Consider the following 15,029-nt stretch of genomic DNA (forward strand, 5'->3'; position numbering starts at 1 on the left):
TTTCGGTTTAAAAGTATGACTCGAGCAACTTACCATTGTACCAAAAGGAATGGCTCTTGAAGCATGGTAATAAATGGCTATAAAATTGATGAAGAAGGCAGTGCCACACACCATAGCTGGGATAAGGAATGCCCCAATGAACATCTGCTTTATCCATCTCCTTCCTGGAAAAGAAGGAAAACAGTGAAAATCAGAGAAATAGACAGACAGACATATATTAATATTTAAAGGCTGATTATTTAGTTCCAAATTATTTATCTAAAATTTAAATGTAAAAAAACTTGAAATCTGACCTCCTAATAACTATTACAAAATGATAGCTAGTTAAGACCAGTCCAACTGGTAAAGCATGTCTAATGGAAACACAGGTCCTGAAGTGGGTGTACTGAGTAAAATATTCTAATGGTTTGTCCCCATTCTGCCACTGAACTGCTGTGAATTTGGGTAAGCCTCTCAATCTTTCTGGGCTACAAGATGCTTGGAGTTCTGAAGCTTCTTGGAGGTGCCCATGGAGCCACTGGAGAAGGAAGAGCCCACATTCCCAAGCAAAGCTTCAACCAGAACAAGTCCATTTTCAATAGTTTTACACATTGGGGTTTCATGGAAGCTTCACTGGAAGAGAGGTTTCACCACTTAAAAAAAAGTTTAAAACACCCTGGGTGAAATGGTCCCTAAATTTACTGTTTGTTCTCTGATTATGATTATAAATAAATGTTTAAATTTATTTCTGTGTCTTAAAAGGAAAAGGTAATGGCATATGCTTCCTGAGCTCTCTCAGCAATAAGAACTATAGATTTATAAAGTTTTATTATTTCTTTACACCTCTTTGGATTGCTAAAATTCTATGTGGTGAGAACCTATTATTTAAATAATAAAGGGAAGAAACGAGAGACTTATCCTACAGGACTACCATCCTAAGGAAATAAGGATGCCTAAGGCAGCTTCTACTTTGAATTTGACATGGAAACTAGCTGGGCTGAAAAGTTTACAGTTTATGAGCTCCAGGAAAGTCTCCACAGCAGAAACAGGTTTAAAATAAAATCTTAAAAAACAAAAAACCAACTCAGTAAGAAGCAGTTGGGAGACAGCAGGCCTCGTATTAAAATACTTATACTTTAAGTATAAGCATTTTTAAACTATGTAATCGAAAAGTTTAAGTCACGTTCAGTGACTAACAAAGCCCCAAGGAGCTCACTCTAACACAGCAGAGTGCACAAGCAAGTGCACTGCTGCGGAAGCACCTTCACAGCGCTCAGGAACGCACTGTGAGGACCGAACATGGGATCGCTGCCCAGTTCAACCCCGTAACCACACGCAATAGCGGCCCAAACACACAATGCTACAGGAAAAACAAGTGATAACCTAACTTTTTTTTAAATATAGAAAGCTGTTTTTAAATATCTGTCTTATAGAGTTACTCTTCCAAATCTTGACATTTCTCCAGGAAAACTCCTTGATTCTGACCTCTCTCCTTTATTTAATTTCTTTCTCAGGTAAGTTTCAAGAACCCCTCCTTTCCAAACTAATATCCAGAATTTGAATACCACCAAAAGGGTAGCAACTGATTAAGATTATGTATTATTTCTCCTATTTAATTCCAAGTCTTTCCTAGTATTCTCTTTTCCTATACTATTATTTTCTCAGATTCAAGAAAATAATTTCCATATTCACCTCTATCTCTTTCCCTCCAAAGGTCACAAAGAATCCCACCTACATTCCACTGGGTATAATCGGTGGCCCAGGAATCTGCACTGCAGTGCTTCCTACTGCTCCCCACATCTTTGGAGACTCTGCTCAAGTTCCAGGCTACCTGGGCTTCAACCTGGGTCTAGAGCATTACCCAGTGACTAAGGACAGTGTGAAGACCCTGGGCCTTGTTGTAGTTCAAATCCTGAGATAACTGAAAATTCTTGCTTCTCTGGGCTGACCTCTAAATTAACCTGGTTTTTAGGGATAGTTCAGATCAAATATCAGGACATGATCAGACCTCCTCAGGGCACTGTCAGTCAGACAAGAACCTTTAGATTATTCTTGGTAAGATATGATTCCCCTGGGGTTTTAGTCTGAACTCTGTCAGCTTTTAAACATAAGTATAGCCAAGTTTGGCTGTGTGTTCTTAATTTGCAATCAGATTAAAAGAAAATTTATGTCCAAGTAGAAATAAATCTCCTGTTTTAAATAAACCTGTTTCTGCTGTGGAGACTTTTCTGGGGCTCATAAACTGTAAACTTCTCAGCCTAGCTAGTTTCCATGTCAAATTCAAAGTAGAAGCTGCCTTAGGCATCCTTATTTCCTTAGGATGGTAGTCCTATAGGGTAAGTCGTTTCTCCCTACCTGAAATGTAGAATATAGAGACTGAACACCTCACTAAAATACTCAGGAATGCAGAATGATACTGCCTCAGGCAAGTCAAAGCATTATCTATACTGAAGGTACAGACCACATTAAGTCTAGAAGGAGCAATAAAAAGAAAGTAGTAAACCAGGATACCTTGGAGGGATTTTTAATCATCCTGTGCTCTGAGCTTCTATAACCTGTACGTCTGGTGTACTAAAACAAGACAGGATCCCCTAGTGCTGACATTGCTTAGGATAGGCTGGGAAAATCACATTAGGAATGTGAATTTAAGGTCTTACAACAACCCTTCATTCATAACCTGAATATGCAAATCTACTACTACTTTCAGCACTTTACTGACCCCAGACAATTACAGGGAAAACAACTTAAGAATAACTTCAATGCCATCTATCACAGAAAGAAATAGCAAGAAACAAGTACCCTGGTATCATCCATGTACCCTTCATCATTCTAGGTCCCATTAGTAGAGAAGCAAGGGAGCATTTAAGATGAAGTTCTCTTAGCAAGAGCTTGTGACACAGAATAAAAGAAATCTTTCTGCAGAGTCCTTTGATAAATATTTAAGAGTCAACAGAAATAAAGAGCTCTTCTTCCTATTCTCCTTCCACTGTTCAGAAACTTTATACATAAACCATAAACATGCCTTTATATTCAACTCGAAAGCTATACACTCTATGAGGTGGTCTCCCATGGAGCACATGGGGGGAGATAGGTACCTCAGAGCAAAATAATATCAATGACTTAAATATATTCTCCTACATGTTCCTCAGGCCTAAATGCACAGTGGACAATAATCTATTAATTGTTCACAATTTTAGGAAATAAAATGCAGGGGTTCTATAAAAGCAAGATAAAACATAATAGGTTTGGTGGAGATTATGTGAAATGAGATGGCAAAGGATTTTACAATGCCTGTACTACCCACTTCAAATTCCAAACACCTCACCATAAAACATTAGCAATATAATTAAAAATACAGTGATTAACTTGTAAGTTACCTCCTTGTCTAGCATACAGACTTCCTCCAAAGTAACCATTCACTGGAGACGTAGCAGCATAGACAAATATGGCCGTACTGAGCATTGATCCCCTCCTGAAAAAGGCAAAAATACATGTAAGATAAATTAAAACCAACAACTTACAGAACATATCATATAGTCTATCATCATATTAACATTAGCTTAACTTCGAAAATAAATTTAACAGGAACACACACACACAAAATATTCTTTTAAAGACAAGTTACAAGAGCATCACCCTAATGTGTGCACTGGGAGGATATACAATTTTCATACACTAACCACCTTCTGGGTAATAATTATTACTCCTCTGCCCAAACACCTATACTTAATTTCTTAAAAGTGGATGTATGATAGTCGCATCGCAACATTTAATTTCCATCAATACACAAGTAAATATAAATGCAGTAGTAAATAAGAATGTGTCATTCCCATCTTTAAAAGATCATGGGTCTCGGAGTCAGTTTAAAATCCAAGTTCATTTTTTCAAGAACCCAGTTAAACAATGCAAGTGTTCACTTATTCCTTCCAGACTATCATTAACAATTTCAACCCATTTTCTATTTATAACTGGGACTGTGAGGCTGACATAGGCCTAACAATGCTGAAAACTGAAAGGCTGCTTTAGTCTAAGACCAGTCCAATACCAGCCAGAAGTCTTGCTATTAGCAGAGAGGGTTCAGAAAGGCTGCTCATGTGACTGAGAGTCCAAAATGACCACCAGGAATTTAAGTTTGCAGTCCCCAGAGACATTTCCACTAAATGGAAGTGTATCAGTCACAGCTTTAAAAACTCAGACATACTCTCAACCTCTTCATTCATAAACATTCTATGGACATTTCCTACCCAAACAGACCACTTTCATCTACACTGAAACATCCGCTAAGGTAGGTAGGACAATGCCCTCCTTGTTCATGTCTCCAAGGCATGAAGGAGAAACACCTGAGGAGGTGCTTTACCTCCACTTGCCACCTCCCCACACCACAGAAACTTTCTGAACAGTGGCAGTGGTGGAATTCTACCGACTTCCCCACACCTTCTCACACACTATGCCTTCTCAAGAGTTAGTATCACATTAATCAGCCTCACACTGATGCTGAACCTCTACCTATTTTTTTTCTTCTCTGATTGCTATGGTCATCACTGAGACCAAGTAATTTTCTTTTACATAATCTACTTTTAATCCTTTAGAATCAATCCTATATTTTATATGCAAGTTTTTCATGTTCTCACCACTCTGTATTCTTATCACTGGATCTCTATTTTCATTTCCAAAGCATAGCAAATTAAGAGACAAATTCTAGAGTAAGACTACCTAGAGTCAAACACCCCGTACAAAGAGCTGTGTAACCTCAGTCAAATTATTAACCTTTACAATATTTACTCTTCTCATCTGCAGAATAAAGACAATAGTCTCTTCAAAGGGCTCATATGAAGATTAAAGGAGCTTACGTGCATAAAGAACTTGACATGGAGTCTCAATAATGTTAGTTATTTGACAGCAAAACAATACTCACAGCTTTAGTACTTATCATGTAAGTAACTGAGTACATTCATATCAAATAAGCACAACATAGAACACCCATCAATAGTAATAATAGGCTAAAATACCAATGCATGCTTTTTCTGCTAATACCATCTACACAGAGGCAGTTTCTCATTTCTCTACAAGCAGAAGAGCTGCCATATTAAAAAATGAATTGCCAAAATGTAACACTAACATCTGAGAACAAAGCAAAAACTTGGTTTCTGGGAAAGGTTACCCACTAGTAGGTCCTAAAATTGTGACTGTGCAGTCGGTGTCAATTCGGCAGTGATGAATTTAACCCAGTGTTTAATGTAAAGTGTGACTTCTTGGTAGATTTGAAATGTGTTCCTTGTATTTGGGATTTAGTTAATCTGAATTATATTCTAAAATATGAACTAACTAGAACACTGAAGTTTAGGTTTTGGTCAATTAGCTTAAAATGCTTATATGGTAAATAAACTGCAACGGTTACATTAAAGAAATACAAGAGCAACTACTACAGAGAAATAGCTTTGTTGATTAATACATGTTCACTTTAGTTCAATAAGCATTGATTGAGTACTTTCCACATGCAAAGTTTTTCAAGCAGGTACTTTGAGAATTCAAAGATAAGTTAAAACCTAGTCACTGCTCTCAGAGAATTGACTGTCTAGTGGGAAAAAACGACTATTTAGTTAAATAATTAACATAGAACCATAAAGAGCCATTCTGTGGACAATAATTTATTGTTTGTCTAGCAAATGCCAGGCATACGTAAGAAAGAACACAGTATGAACTGAAATAGAGGAATAAAGTAGAACTGGAGGCGAGCGTCGTTCTGACTGAGGACTTCCCGGGGCAGCATCCGAAGAGCCTGCACGATGACCTCTGCCGCTTGGGCTCAGAGTGCGCCTGCCTCGCTGGGGCCCTGGTGCTCTGAGCACAGCGTTACGTAACAACTCTACAGAGACCTGAGATGATGGTAAATGTACTTTTTCTTATAACCCAAAAACCTCGAATCAGAGTTTCCTGCGGTTGGTTTTGTTTACAAAGAAAAATGTACCATAAACCATGTAAAGATAGGATAAGAAATTATCCACTTATTTTTCTAACCTCATGTGCCTTCTCCATCATTCTTTTAACTGTTACTTACACTACTTTATTCTGTTCTACAGTCTCCCAGTTTGGGAGGTAAAAATGAAGAACTCAGTTAACTGTGAAAGCCCTGTGCTTCTTATGAAGTTCTAATTGGATCTTTGGCTTTCAAAAAAAATGCCTATTCACTTTGTCAAAGAGTTCTGAACTATAAGAAACTCTGCTCATACCACTAAGGGACATAACCTTTATAACCAAACAGAATGTTCACTAAGGCTACTAAGTTTTAGCATGTGACAAAATACTTATACCTGAAGATTACTGTTCATTATTTAATTTGTCTGCCATAATGACATTTATGCTATTTAAATTCTAACTATTAAAATAAGCAAATATTTAATTATGATTGACTTAAAAGGTTCAAATGATTTAAACTATTCAAAAACAACTAAACTGTAATAAAGTACCAAGCACTTACTCTGTATATAAGTCTTCTATCATTGCAACAACAATAACAATGAGAGACACAGCAAATATCTGACATCCAGAACCAATGAGAGAAGAAAATATCAGTGGGTGACTTGATGGTCTGAACACATCTCCATGCACCTGCTTCCATCCATACTCATCTCCTAGGTCTCTATCCTATATACATAAATACGTAACAAGAAGAGAAAATCATTCAGAAAAAAATTAAAGTACAGAAAATAGTGTATTATAATTTTACAATTCCTCTCTCCAAACATAGCTATTTTAAAGGGTTCAAAATGCCAAGAAAGGAAATTTCAAATTTTAAATAATCACTGCCTTAGTAATTTTTACTGAGGCCCAGGAAGTTGGTTCCCCATTGTGCTCAGAAAATCTCTAAAGAATGAAAAAAAGAAATGGTTTACAAACAAAAAGAAATGGTCAAATTGGAGAATAGTGCACTGATACTTTGAACATACTTTCAGACACTATTCTTGCCATTTGACTACATCATGACTGTGGCTCCTACAGGACCAGGGCCAGGTGGAGAAGAAATGAGTGTCAACAACAGGACCAGATGCCCTGATAATACAGAAATGTCCTTTAGAGCCTGGAACCTAAGAAAACATATGGGGAAAAAAATCAGACGGTTAAATAATAGTATTTTTAAATAAACGGTATTTTTTAAAAAGGATTCAGTTTTTCCTTTCCTTTTTTTTAAAAAGATTTTATTTATTTATATTTTAGAGCAGGGAAAGTAGGGAGAAAGAGAGGGAGAGAAACATCAACACTGGTTGCCTCTTGCGCGCCCCTCCACTGGGGACCAGGCTGCAACCCAGGCATGTGCTCTAGGCTGGGATTCAAACCCACAACCCTTTGCTTTGCAGACTGGTGCTTAATCCACTGCACCACAACAGCCAGGGCAAGTTTTTCCTTTTCAACGTGAAGTACCTAAAACAGTATTTTTAAAGAATTATCAGTCCCCTTGTATAATGTATTTTTTTTGGGGGGGGGGATCCTGGTCAGATATGTTTGAGAAGCACCAAACAGTTTATCTATCCTCTGATACTTCACAATGCACATCAGCATATTAAAATTTAAATCTGTTTAAGTGTTTCCCAGCTTATTTAGTGATGGAGCACATGAACATGGAATAACCATTAACATTCTAAAGAGTACTTTTTCTCACAACATTGTTCTACAATTTTTTTAAAAAAACTTAAAAAACAAGCTCCCATCCCAAACTATTAAACTAAACCCTTCTGCCCATTCCCTGAATTTTATGCAATATTTAACAATATTAGAAAGATACCAACACAGGTATACAACCTCCTAGCTGAAATTTTGAAATTAAAAGCTCTAAAAACTGAAAGTCTGTTTCGTACGTTTGACATATCCATTTTGTGGCAAACCTTGGACTGAACTAACAACAGCTTATTTATCTGTTTAATCCCACTTGTGGTAAACATTCATATGTCTTCCTGAAAAAAATTATTAAGATTTGATTCGAGAACCTCCGACAGTTTTATACCTTTTTAAAACCTGAAAATTCTAATTTCTGAAACTAATCTGATCTCAAGACTGTGGACCTATTATTCCAACATTCAAAATAATACTGACTTAAAATGTTTTTATAAATAAAATATAAATGTTTACTCACCATGTCATCCATTTCTTCTTCTTTACTGTACCGGGCATAATCTTTTCTTAAAGTTCTCATTAAAATCATTGAAACTAAGCCCACCAAAAAGATAACCATCATGAAGGAGTTGAAAATTGAGAACCAATGAATCTAAAATAACAGAAAATAAATTATTACCTACATAAAATATCAGTCACAAAATTCACAGGTTCTATGATAACCATAGGATGTTAATGCAAAAAAAACTTTAAAATTGTGCCATAAAAATCCAAGCTTCAGACACACTGGGGATGAGTATTCACTATACAAAGTGATAGGCTTTCTTTACAGTAAGCTTCAGGTGCCTAAAAAACACACTGTTTATAGACATTACAGGGGAAGGACATGGTGCTTTAAGTCTTTAAAGTCAAAAAGGCCTCGGTAGCACGGGCTCTGCCAATTTCTAGCTATGTAACCCCAATTTTCCTACATCAAAAAATAAAGGAAAGAATGCTATGTTGTGGTGTGTATGGTTTAATAACATATATAAAACATACAGCACCAGGCTTGGCACAGAGCAGTAAATAATTGTTAGCTTCCTTCCCTCTAACTGAACAACAACCTGAAGATCTCCTTAGACTAAACCATCACAGTTGGCTGCCATGGCCTAGGCCACCTTCTGGAATGATCTGCTTCACTTCCAGTTTGTCCTCCTCCACTCTGTGCCATCACTGTTCACTCCTTTCCAAACTGGCCATCCATGTGCAGAGAACGCTGAGGCACCCCACAGTTTCGTAATGTTCCCAAGGCTCCCGACTTTGATTTCACCCACACATGTCACAAAATTATGTCCAGATTCTGGTTCATATAACCACAAGGTACTACTGTATCTGAGTGTATCTCAGAACTGAGTGTGCATCTGGCTTCAACTAAGTCTGCAGCACTGTCCAGTAATTCCTTTGTATTTTAATTCCCCAAAGTCCCTCAGGAATAGATCCAAACTTAATCTTCTTTCTTTAAGGCACCATGTTCACTTATTTTTCTGTATTTATCCTATGTCCTAGAAGTTGTTTTTCCTCTTAAATCAATCCTCCTAGTAGCCTCTAATCTCTTCCACTCCTCAAGGTGTCTTCCCCTCATTTTACACCCCTGAACTTACACACTTCTCCAGCACCAGCAACCTCCACAGGTCCCTGCCTAAACAGTACCTACTCCCTGGGGCTGTTATATGGTTTAAGCAAGATAATGAATCTAAAGCATATAGCATATGGCCTGACATATAATAAAACACTAAGAAAAATTAAAACTTAATAGTTTTTAAAGTGTTTGCTTGATCTTTTGTCCACTCACTCTTTCAATCTTCTTAACTCCTTCCTTTCAATGCCAACATTTTTCAAATGAGGAAACTATAGGTTCTACTTCCCTCACTTATTCCTAAACACAGTATCATCTCACCCTGCCTCCCAAAGGCCTGCAATGAACTTCTAAATGGATTCAGAAGTCAATTAGCTGCCCTCATTCTCCTCTCTCCCTGTCATGTTTGACCTTTGCTGACACTCCGCCACCCAAATCACTGACTGCTGCTTCTCCTCATTCATCCTCGCTGCCTGCTCCTCCCACCCTTTGTGAACTTTTCCAAAAGCTCAGTCTTGGTACTCTGCAGAGACTTCCCCTGGCTCTCAGAACTTTTAACTAGCATTCCAATGATGACAGTAACACCCTCTGCCACCTACCCCCCACCCTGGCCCAAATCTCTGTCCCTCTCTCTCATTCATGGGTCAGACTTTTGCTAACCATGGTCACTGCCACCTGAAAGTCTTTCTGGAATTTCAGACTGCCCTAAAGTAAACTACTACTCTTCGGCCTCACATATAACAACTCGCTTTTGATTTCTAAGTTCTCTTAGTGGTTCTAAGTTTTGGCTTTGAAAATTTGAAATTACCTCTGGTTCTTTCTACTCCTTAATCCTACCTTGGTAATAATTACTAGGCTTTTATTTTCCCTTGATGTCTCTTATATTATCCCTTCCTCTCCATTCCCTTGCCATCACCTCACACCCTGGTAATTCTAATAGCCTCCTATTTGGCCTTCTTTATTTCTGGTGTCTCCCCTTCCTTCAGTCTGTCCTGTAAAATGTTACCAGTGAATCTTTCTGAAGCATCATGCTCATATGTCACTACTCTAAAACCTAGTGACATTCCCTGTTTTCTCACACAACAAATCTAAACCATTTTCCCTAATATTCTGTACACTTTGTGATACGACCACCTCACTTTATCTAGCCAGCCTTTCTTTCCATTGTACCCTACATTCCATTCCGGCCAATTCTTCTTCAGTGACCCACAAGCACAGCATCCCCACTTCCACCTGTGTGTCCTTCTCATGATTCCTTCTCACGTGGGACCTACTTCTTTATGCCTTTGCCAATTCTATCGACTGTTAAAAACCCAACTCAAAAACCCTCTCTTCCACGAAACCTCTCACTGACAATTTCCAGTTATTCACAGATACAATCCTGCTCTGCCCTTCTGTGAAGTACATACGCAGAATGTTTAACATGAAGGATGTGCTGTACAATTAGGAGAGATTCTAACTTGGGCTAACATGCCGAGTTGTGCACTAGGGGGAAGGACAGTCCTGGCTGTTACCCACTCTGAGGATTCAGGCAGGTGACAAAAGCTATGGCTCTCCCTGAAAAACAGGAGACAGCTGTCTCTGCCTCTTCATAAGACCATTTCTTTCTTCAGTCAACAATTTACTGAATACTCACTGATCTTATAAAGAAAATAATAAATGCGTATTTTGAAAATTTTGCAAACAAGTTATATAAATTTATCACTACAGTATCATTCAAAATTCAAAATCATTCAAAAGCAGTCTATAATTGCAGGTTTTCCCCAAGATTTCATTTTGTTCCCACTGTGGGAAATCAATGACCCAAAAAGAGGACAAAGGAGAAAAAATTATTTATGACTCATTTCTGCTTTCAGTTAATTTATCAAATTTTTTAAGAGAAAAAACGTTTTATATAGGTACTATTTAGTAATAAGGAAGATTTCCTTATTATAGTAAAATGTTTAACAAACTCTCTACTCTTCTAATCGAAGATATGAACTTTAAACCAATACCTACTATAATGTACTATTAATAACCTGACATTTTATAATGTCCCTTTATTCAAAAATTTATAAACTGTGATTTTTAAATTATACCAAGGAAAATATCTTTTTTTGTAAGATGCTAACTCTTTTTTCTTTTTTAAGGATTTTATTTATTTTTAGAGAGATGGGAAGGGAGAGAGAGAGGGAGAGAAACATCAGTGTGTGAGATATACCTTGCCTCTTGCAGGCCCCAACTGGGGACCTGACCTGCAACCCAGGCACATGCCCTGACTGGGAATCAAATCAGCAACCCTTCAGTTCGCAAGCCACTACCTAATCCACTGAGCCATGCCAGCCAGGGCCAAGGAAAATATTTCTTAAAAATAGTAAATCAGATGTCACCCTGGCTGGTATAGCTCAGTGGATTGAGCACAGGCTGCGAACCAAAGGGTTGCTAGTTCGATTCCCAGTCAGGGCACATGCCTGGGTTGCAGGTCAGGTCCCCAGTGGGGGCCGCGTGAGAGGAAACCACACACTGATGCTTCTTTCCTTCTCTTTCTCCCTCCCTTCTCCTCTTTCTAAAAATAAATAAATAAAATTAATAAAATCTTAAAAAAAAAAATCAGATGTCACAAAGGGGTTACTAGCCCCACAAACTGCTGACTCCAGGACCCCCCCCAGTGTTACTAATCTTAATGCAGCACCCCAGGTTTGTCACGGATTTTAGAATACTGGAGATAAGTAGCGAACTACAGCACTTGTGCTACCTCTTACTGAGCATCTACTGTGTGTCAAATGCTGAACTAGGTATTCTATACACACTACCAAATGGATTTTCACAGCAGCTCTACAAAGTATTATAATCTTTGCTTCACTATTAAGGAGACAGAAGCTAAAGAACTGAGTAATTTGGCCAAAATTACAGTTAAGTGGCAGAGACACACTATATTCAGCTAGAGCTCCAAAACCTGTACTTGTAGTCACTGTATTAGAACTAATCCCTGAATTTGTGCAATAGATCCTACCCCCTCCTGCTACTTAAGGAAAATCTGTAGTAATTCTCCTCCTGTTCTCCTTCATTGTCCATTTTCGACTCTCTACTGAACCCCATGCAACATACAAACAAGTTTTTCTTACCTCAAAAAAACACAGTCTCCCGATTCCATCTTTTCCACTAGCTACTGCACCATTCCTTTGCCCCTTAGCAGCCAAGCTTGCTATCTCCAATTCCTCTCCTCCCATTCCCTCTCCCATCGGCTCTGTTCAGATTCTGCCCCACTACCACACCAAAAGCACTTTGTCAAGTTCACCAATGATTCTAGAGGAATTCAGTAGTCACTTTCAGAACACATCTTGACCCATCAGCAACAATTCAGAACCAATCTCTCTTTCTCTCCTTCATTATATACTTTCTTCTCTTGACTTCCAGAACCATATAATCTTTCCCACCTACTTTACTGGTATTTTCTCAGAGCCCTTAGCTGGTATCTCTTTCCTCCATTTTCCCCAAACTTTTATTATTGCTGCCCCCACAGCTCAGTCCTTGGTCCTCTTCTATTTCTACATACTCTTCCCTGGAAACTGCACCCAATCTCATAGCTTTAAATACTATTGGCATGCCAATGGCTGCAAAATTTTATCTCTAGCCCAGATCTCTCTCCTGAACTCCGGAGTGATATGTCCAAATAGCTAGTCAGTAACACTATCTGGATGACTTACAGACACTGCAAACTAACATGTCCTAAGCTGTATCTGACCTTCCCCTCCAAAGCTCCTCTCATCACCCTTATGATACTGAGGTCATCAGTTAAATCTTTGAAATCCACAGCCCTAACACAGTGCCCTACATATGGCAGATGCTCATTAAAGTTTGTTAAACTGATTGCAGCACATACTGAACATCTTAACACACACAGTTTACCTACCCTGTGTTGGAAAAAGGATGGATCAAGATATTTATCAAATCGATCTTCAAATTTCACATCTGACTTTTTCCATTTTACCTGAAAAAAAGTTTTCACTTGAAAATCAAGGCCAGTAAACATATTAATAATCTTCCGACAAAATTTTGAGCAAAATTTGAAAAGATTTGACACACAGAATAAAAAATTAGAGAAATGGTGGAAAATTACTACCAACTTCAGAAGTTGAAACATGTATGATAAACTAACCAACTTTCCTCTCTGTAATAACAAAACTTACAACTTTACTTGGAGGGACCCTTTCAGTTTACAAGAATTATTAACTATTGCTGACTTATATACTCTATAAATGGGATAAGAACTCAATTAAACTAATAAAATAAGAATCTGTACATCATTATCTTTAGATTACAATAGTTTTATTACTATTATCAAATTTCTTCATTAGTTCAGTTGTGCAAATATTATTTGCACTGGGTACATATGTACAAAGCTTGAAAAACTTTCAAAATTGTCTATTAGCAATTGACTCATTCCAGGCACCAGGAAAAAAACACTCAGAGAGGAGCTGCCTACATTGGATTTCTCTTCTTTCCACTATTTTTAATCTTAATGGAACAGAATTAACTTGACAGTTACAAAGGACTCTGACAAGCTCTTACTCTGCAGGAGTATCTTATTCCAACTGATAAAGCAAAATATGGTAAACTACACCCATCCAGTACTTTTCAATACAACATCATCTCTATCTGCAATAGTAAAGAGGAAAGAAAACAACAAGGAATGCTGCAATCTAAAACCATAACCATGTTCAGGGCGGGGGATGGGATGGAGGTGGAAGAGGGTATAAGGAAGATAAAAGGTAACAGAAAGAATACAATAAAAATAAACTACTAAAAAAATATATTACCACCTGGTCTTTAACCCAGACTATTAGATCAGAAGCTACAGGGCTGGAGTCCACTAGACCCTGGTATTTTTTAAAAGCTCCCCAAGTGAGTCTAATGTGTAGGCAGGACTGAAAACTAATGCCCGTATCATAAAACTTATCAAGTGTGGTATAAGGAACAAGCATGGTCTCCTGTCTCCCACAGAGAGATCACGCTGGCACATCAGGATGGTGCCTAGGAAACAGTGTCAGTGACAGCAAACAGTGACACCCAACGGGAGTTAAGTATCAGGCCCAGTTGCTTGGGCAGGAAGTATGAGGCACCTACCTCTTTGTCTAGTGCAGGGGTGTCAAACTCATTTTCACTGGGGGCCACATTGGCCTCGAGGTTGCCTTCAAAGGGCCAAATGTAATTTCAACTCCTTAAGAGTTAAGGAGTAGTTAGTTACATTTATTCAGTTCTAAAATTATTTCAGCCCTTTGAGGGCAACCACAAGGCTGATGTGGCCCCCGGCAAAAATGAGTTTGACACCCCTGGTCTAGTGGCTCTGTCATTCTGTCTTATGCAAAACACAACCTAGTTTTTTGGCATTTTTTACCTGACAACCAACCATTCCTGGTCCCAGAGCCCCACTAACATTCTTAAAATTAGTCAGTTGAAACGTTCACATTTACCAATGTAACAAAAGCTCCTTTCATCAAGAAGTGACTGTGAATTCAGGAGTTATTCCAAGACAAGAAGAGGTAGAGACAGTTTCCATGGTAAATTTTAAGAGGCTTTTAAATATTGTAAACTCTTTACTTTAATCAAGAAACTCACTGGGGTAGTTAAAAAAAAAAAGTAACCATGTTAACTAGCAGCCCAGTTACAGCAGTACATGGTAGCAAATGGAAGGTCCTGCAGATGCATAACTTGTATATAATACTACAGACCTGAAGCAAATCTTCTCCCTGCTTTTAAGAAGCTTATACATACATCGAGGAAATACAGTTTTAATAATAGTACTTGTCATCCCGTTTCAAACTGTATTTTCATTTACTAAAGCTAT

At 38.0% G+C, this 15,029-nt stretch overlaps 1 protein-coding gene across 1 annotated transcript in view; it reads right to left on the reverse strand.

The window, feature by feature from the left end:
• Positions 1-15,029, reverse strand: part of TM9SF3 (transmembrane 9 superfamily member 3) — a 61,196-nt gene that overhangs the window by 22,485 nt on the left and 23,682 nt on the right. The window contains exons 5-9 of the mRNA XM_028513766.2: positions 13,095-13,172; positions 8,108-8,239; positions 6,458-6,624; positions 3,357-3,451; positions 34-164 (exon numbers count right to left, since the gene is read on the reverse strand). Of these exons, the coding sequence (XP_028369567.1) occupies positions 34-164; positions 3,357-3,451; positions 6,458-6,624; positions 8,108-8,239; positions 13,095-13,172 (603 nt within the window). The remainder of the gene's footprint in view (positions 1-33; positions 165-3,356; positions 3,452-6,457; positions 6,625-8,107; positions 8,240-13,094; positions 13,173-15,029) is intronic.

This window comes from Phyllostomus discolor, chromosome 5 (assembly GCF_004126475.2).
Source record: "Phyllostomus discolor isolate MPI-MPIP mPhyDis1 chromosome 5, mPhyDis1.pri.v3, whole genome shotgun sequence".
NCBI lineage: Eukaryota > Metazoa > Chordata > Mammalia > Chiroptera > Phyllostomidae > Phyllostomus > Phyllostomus discolor.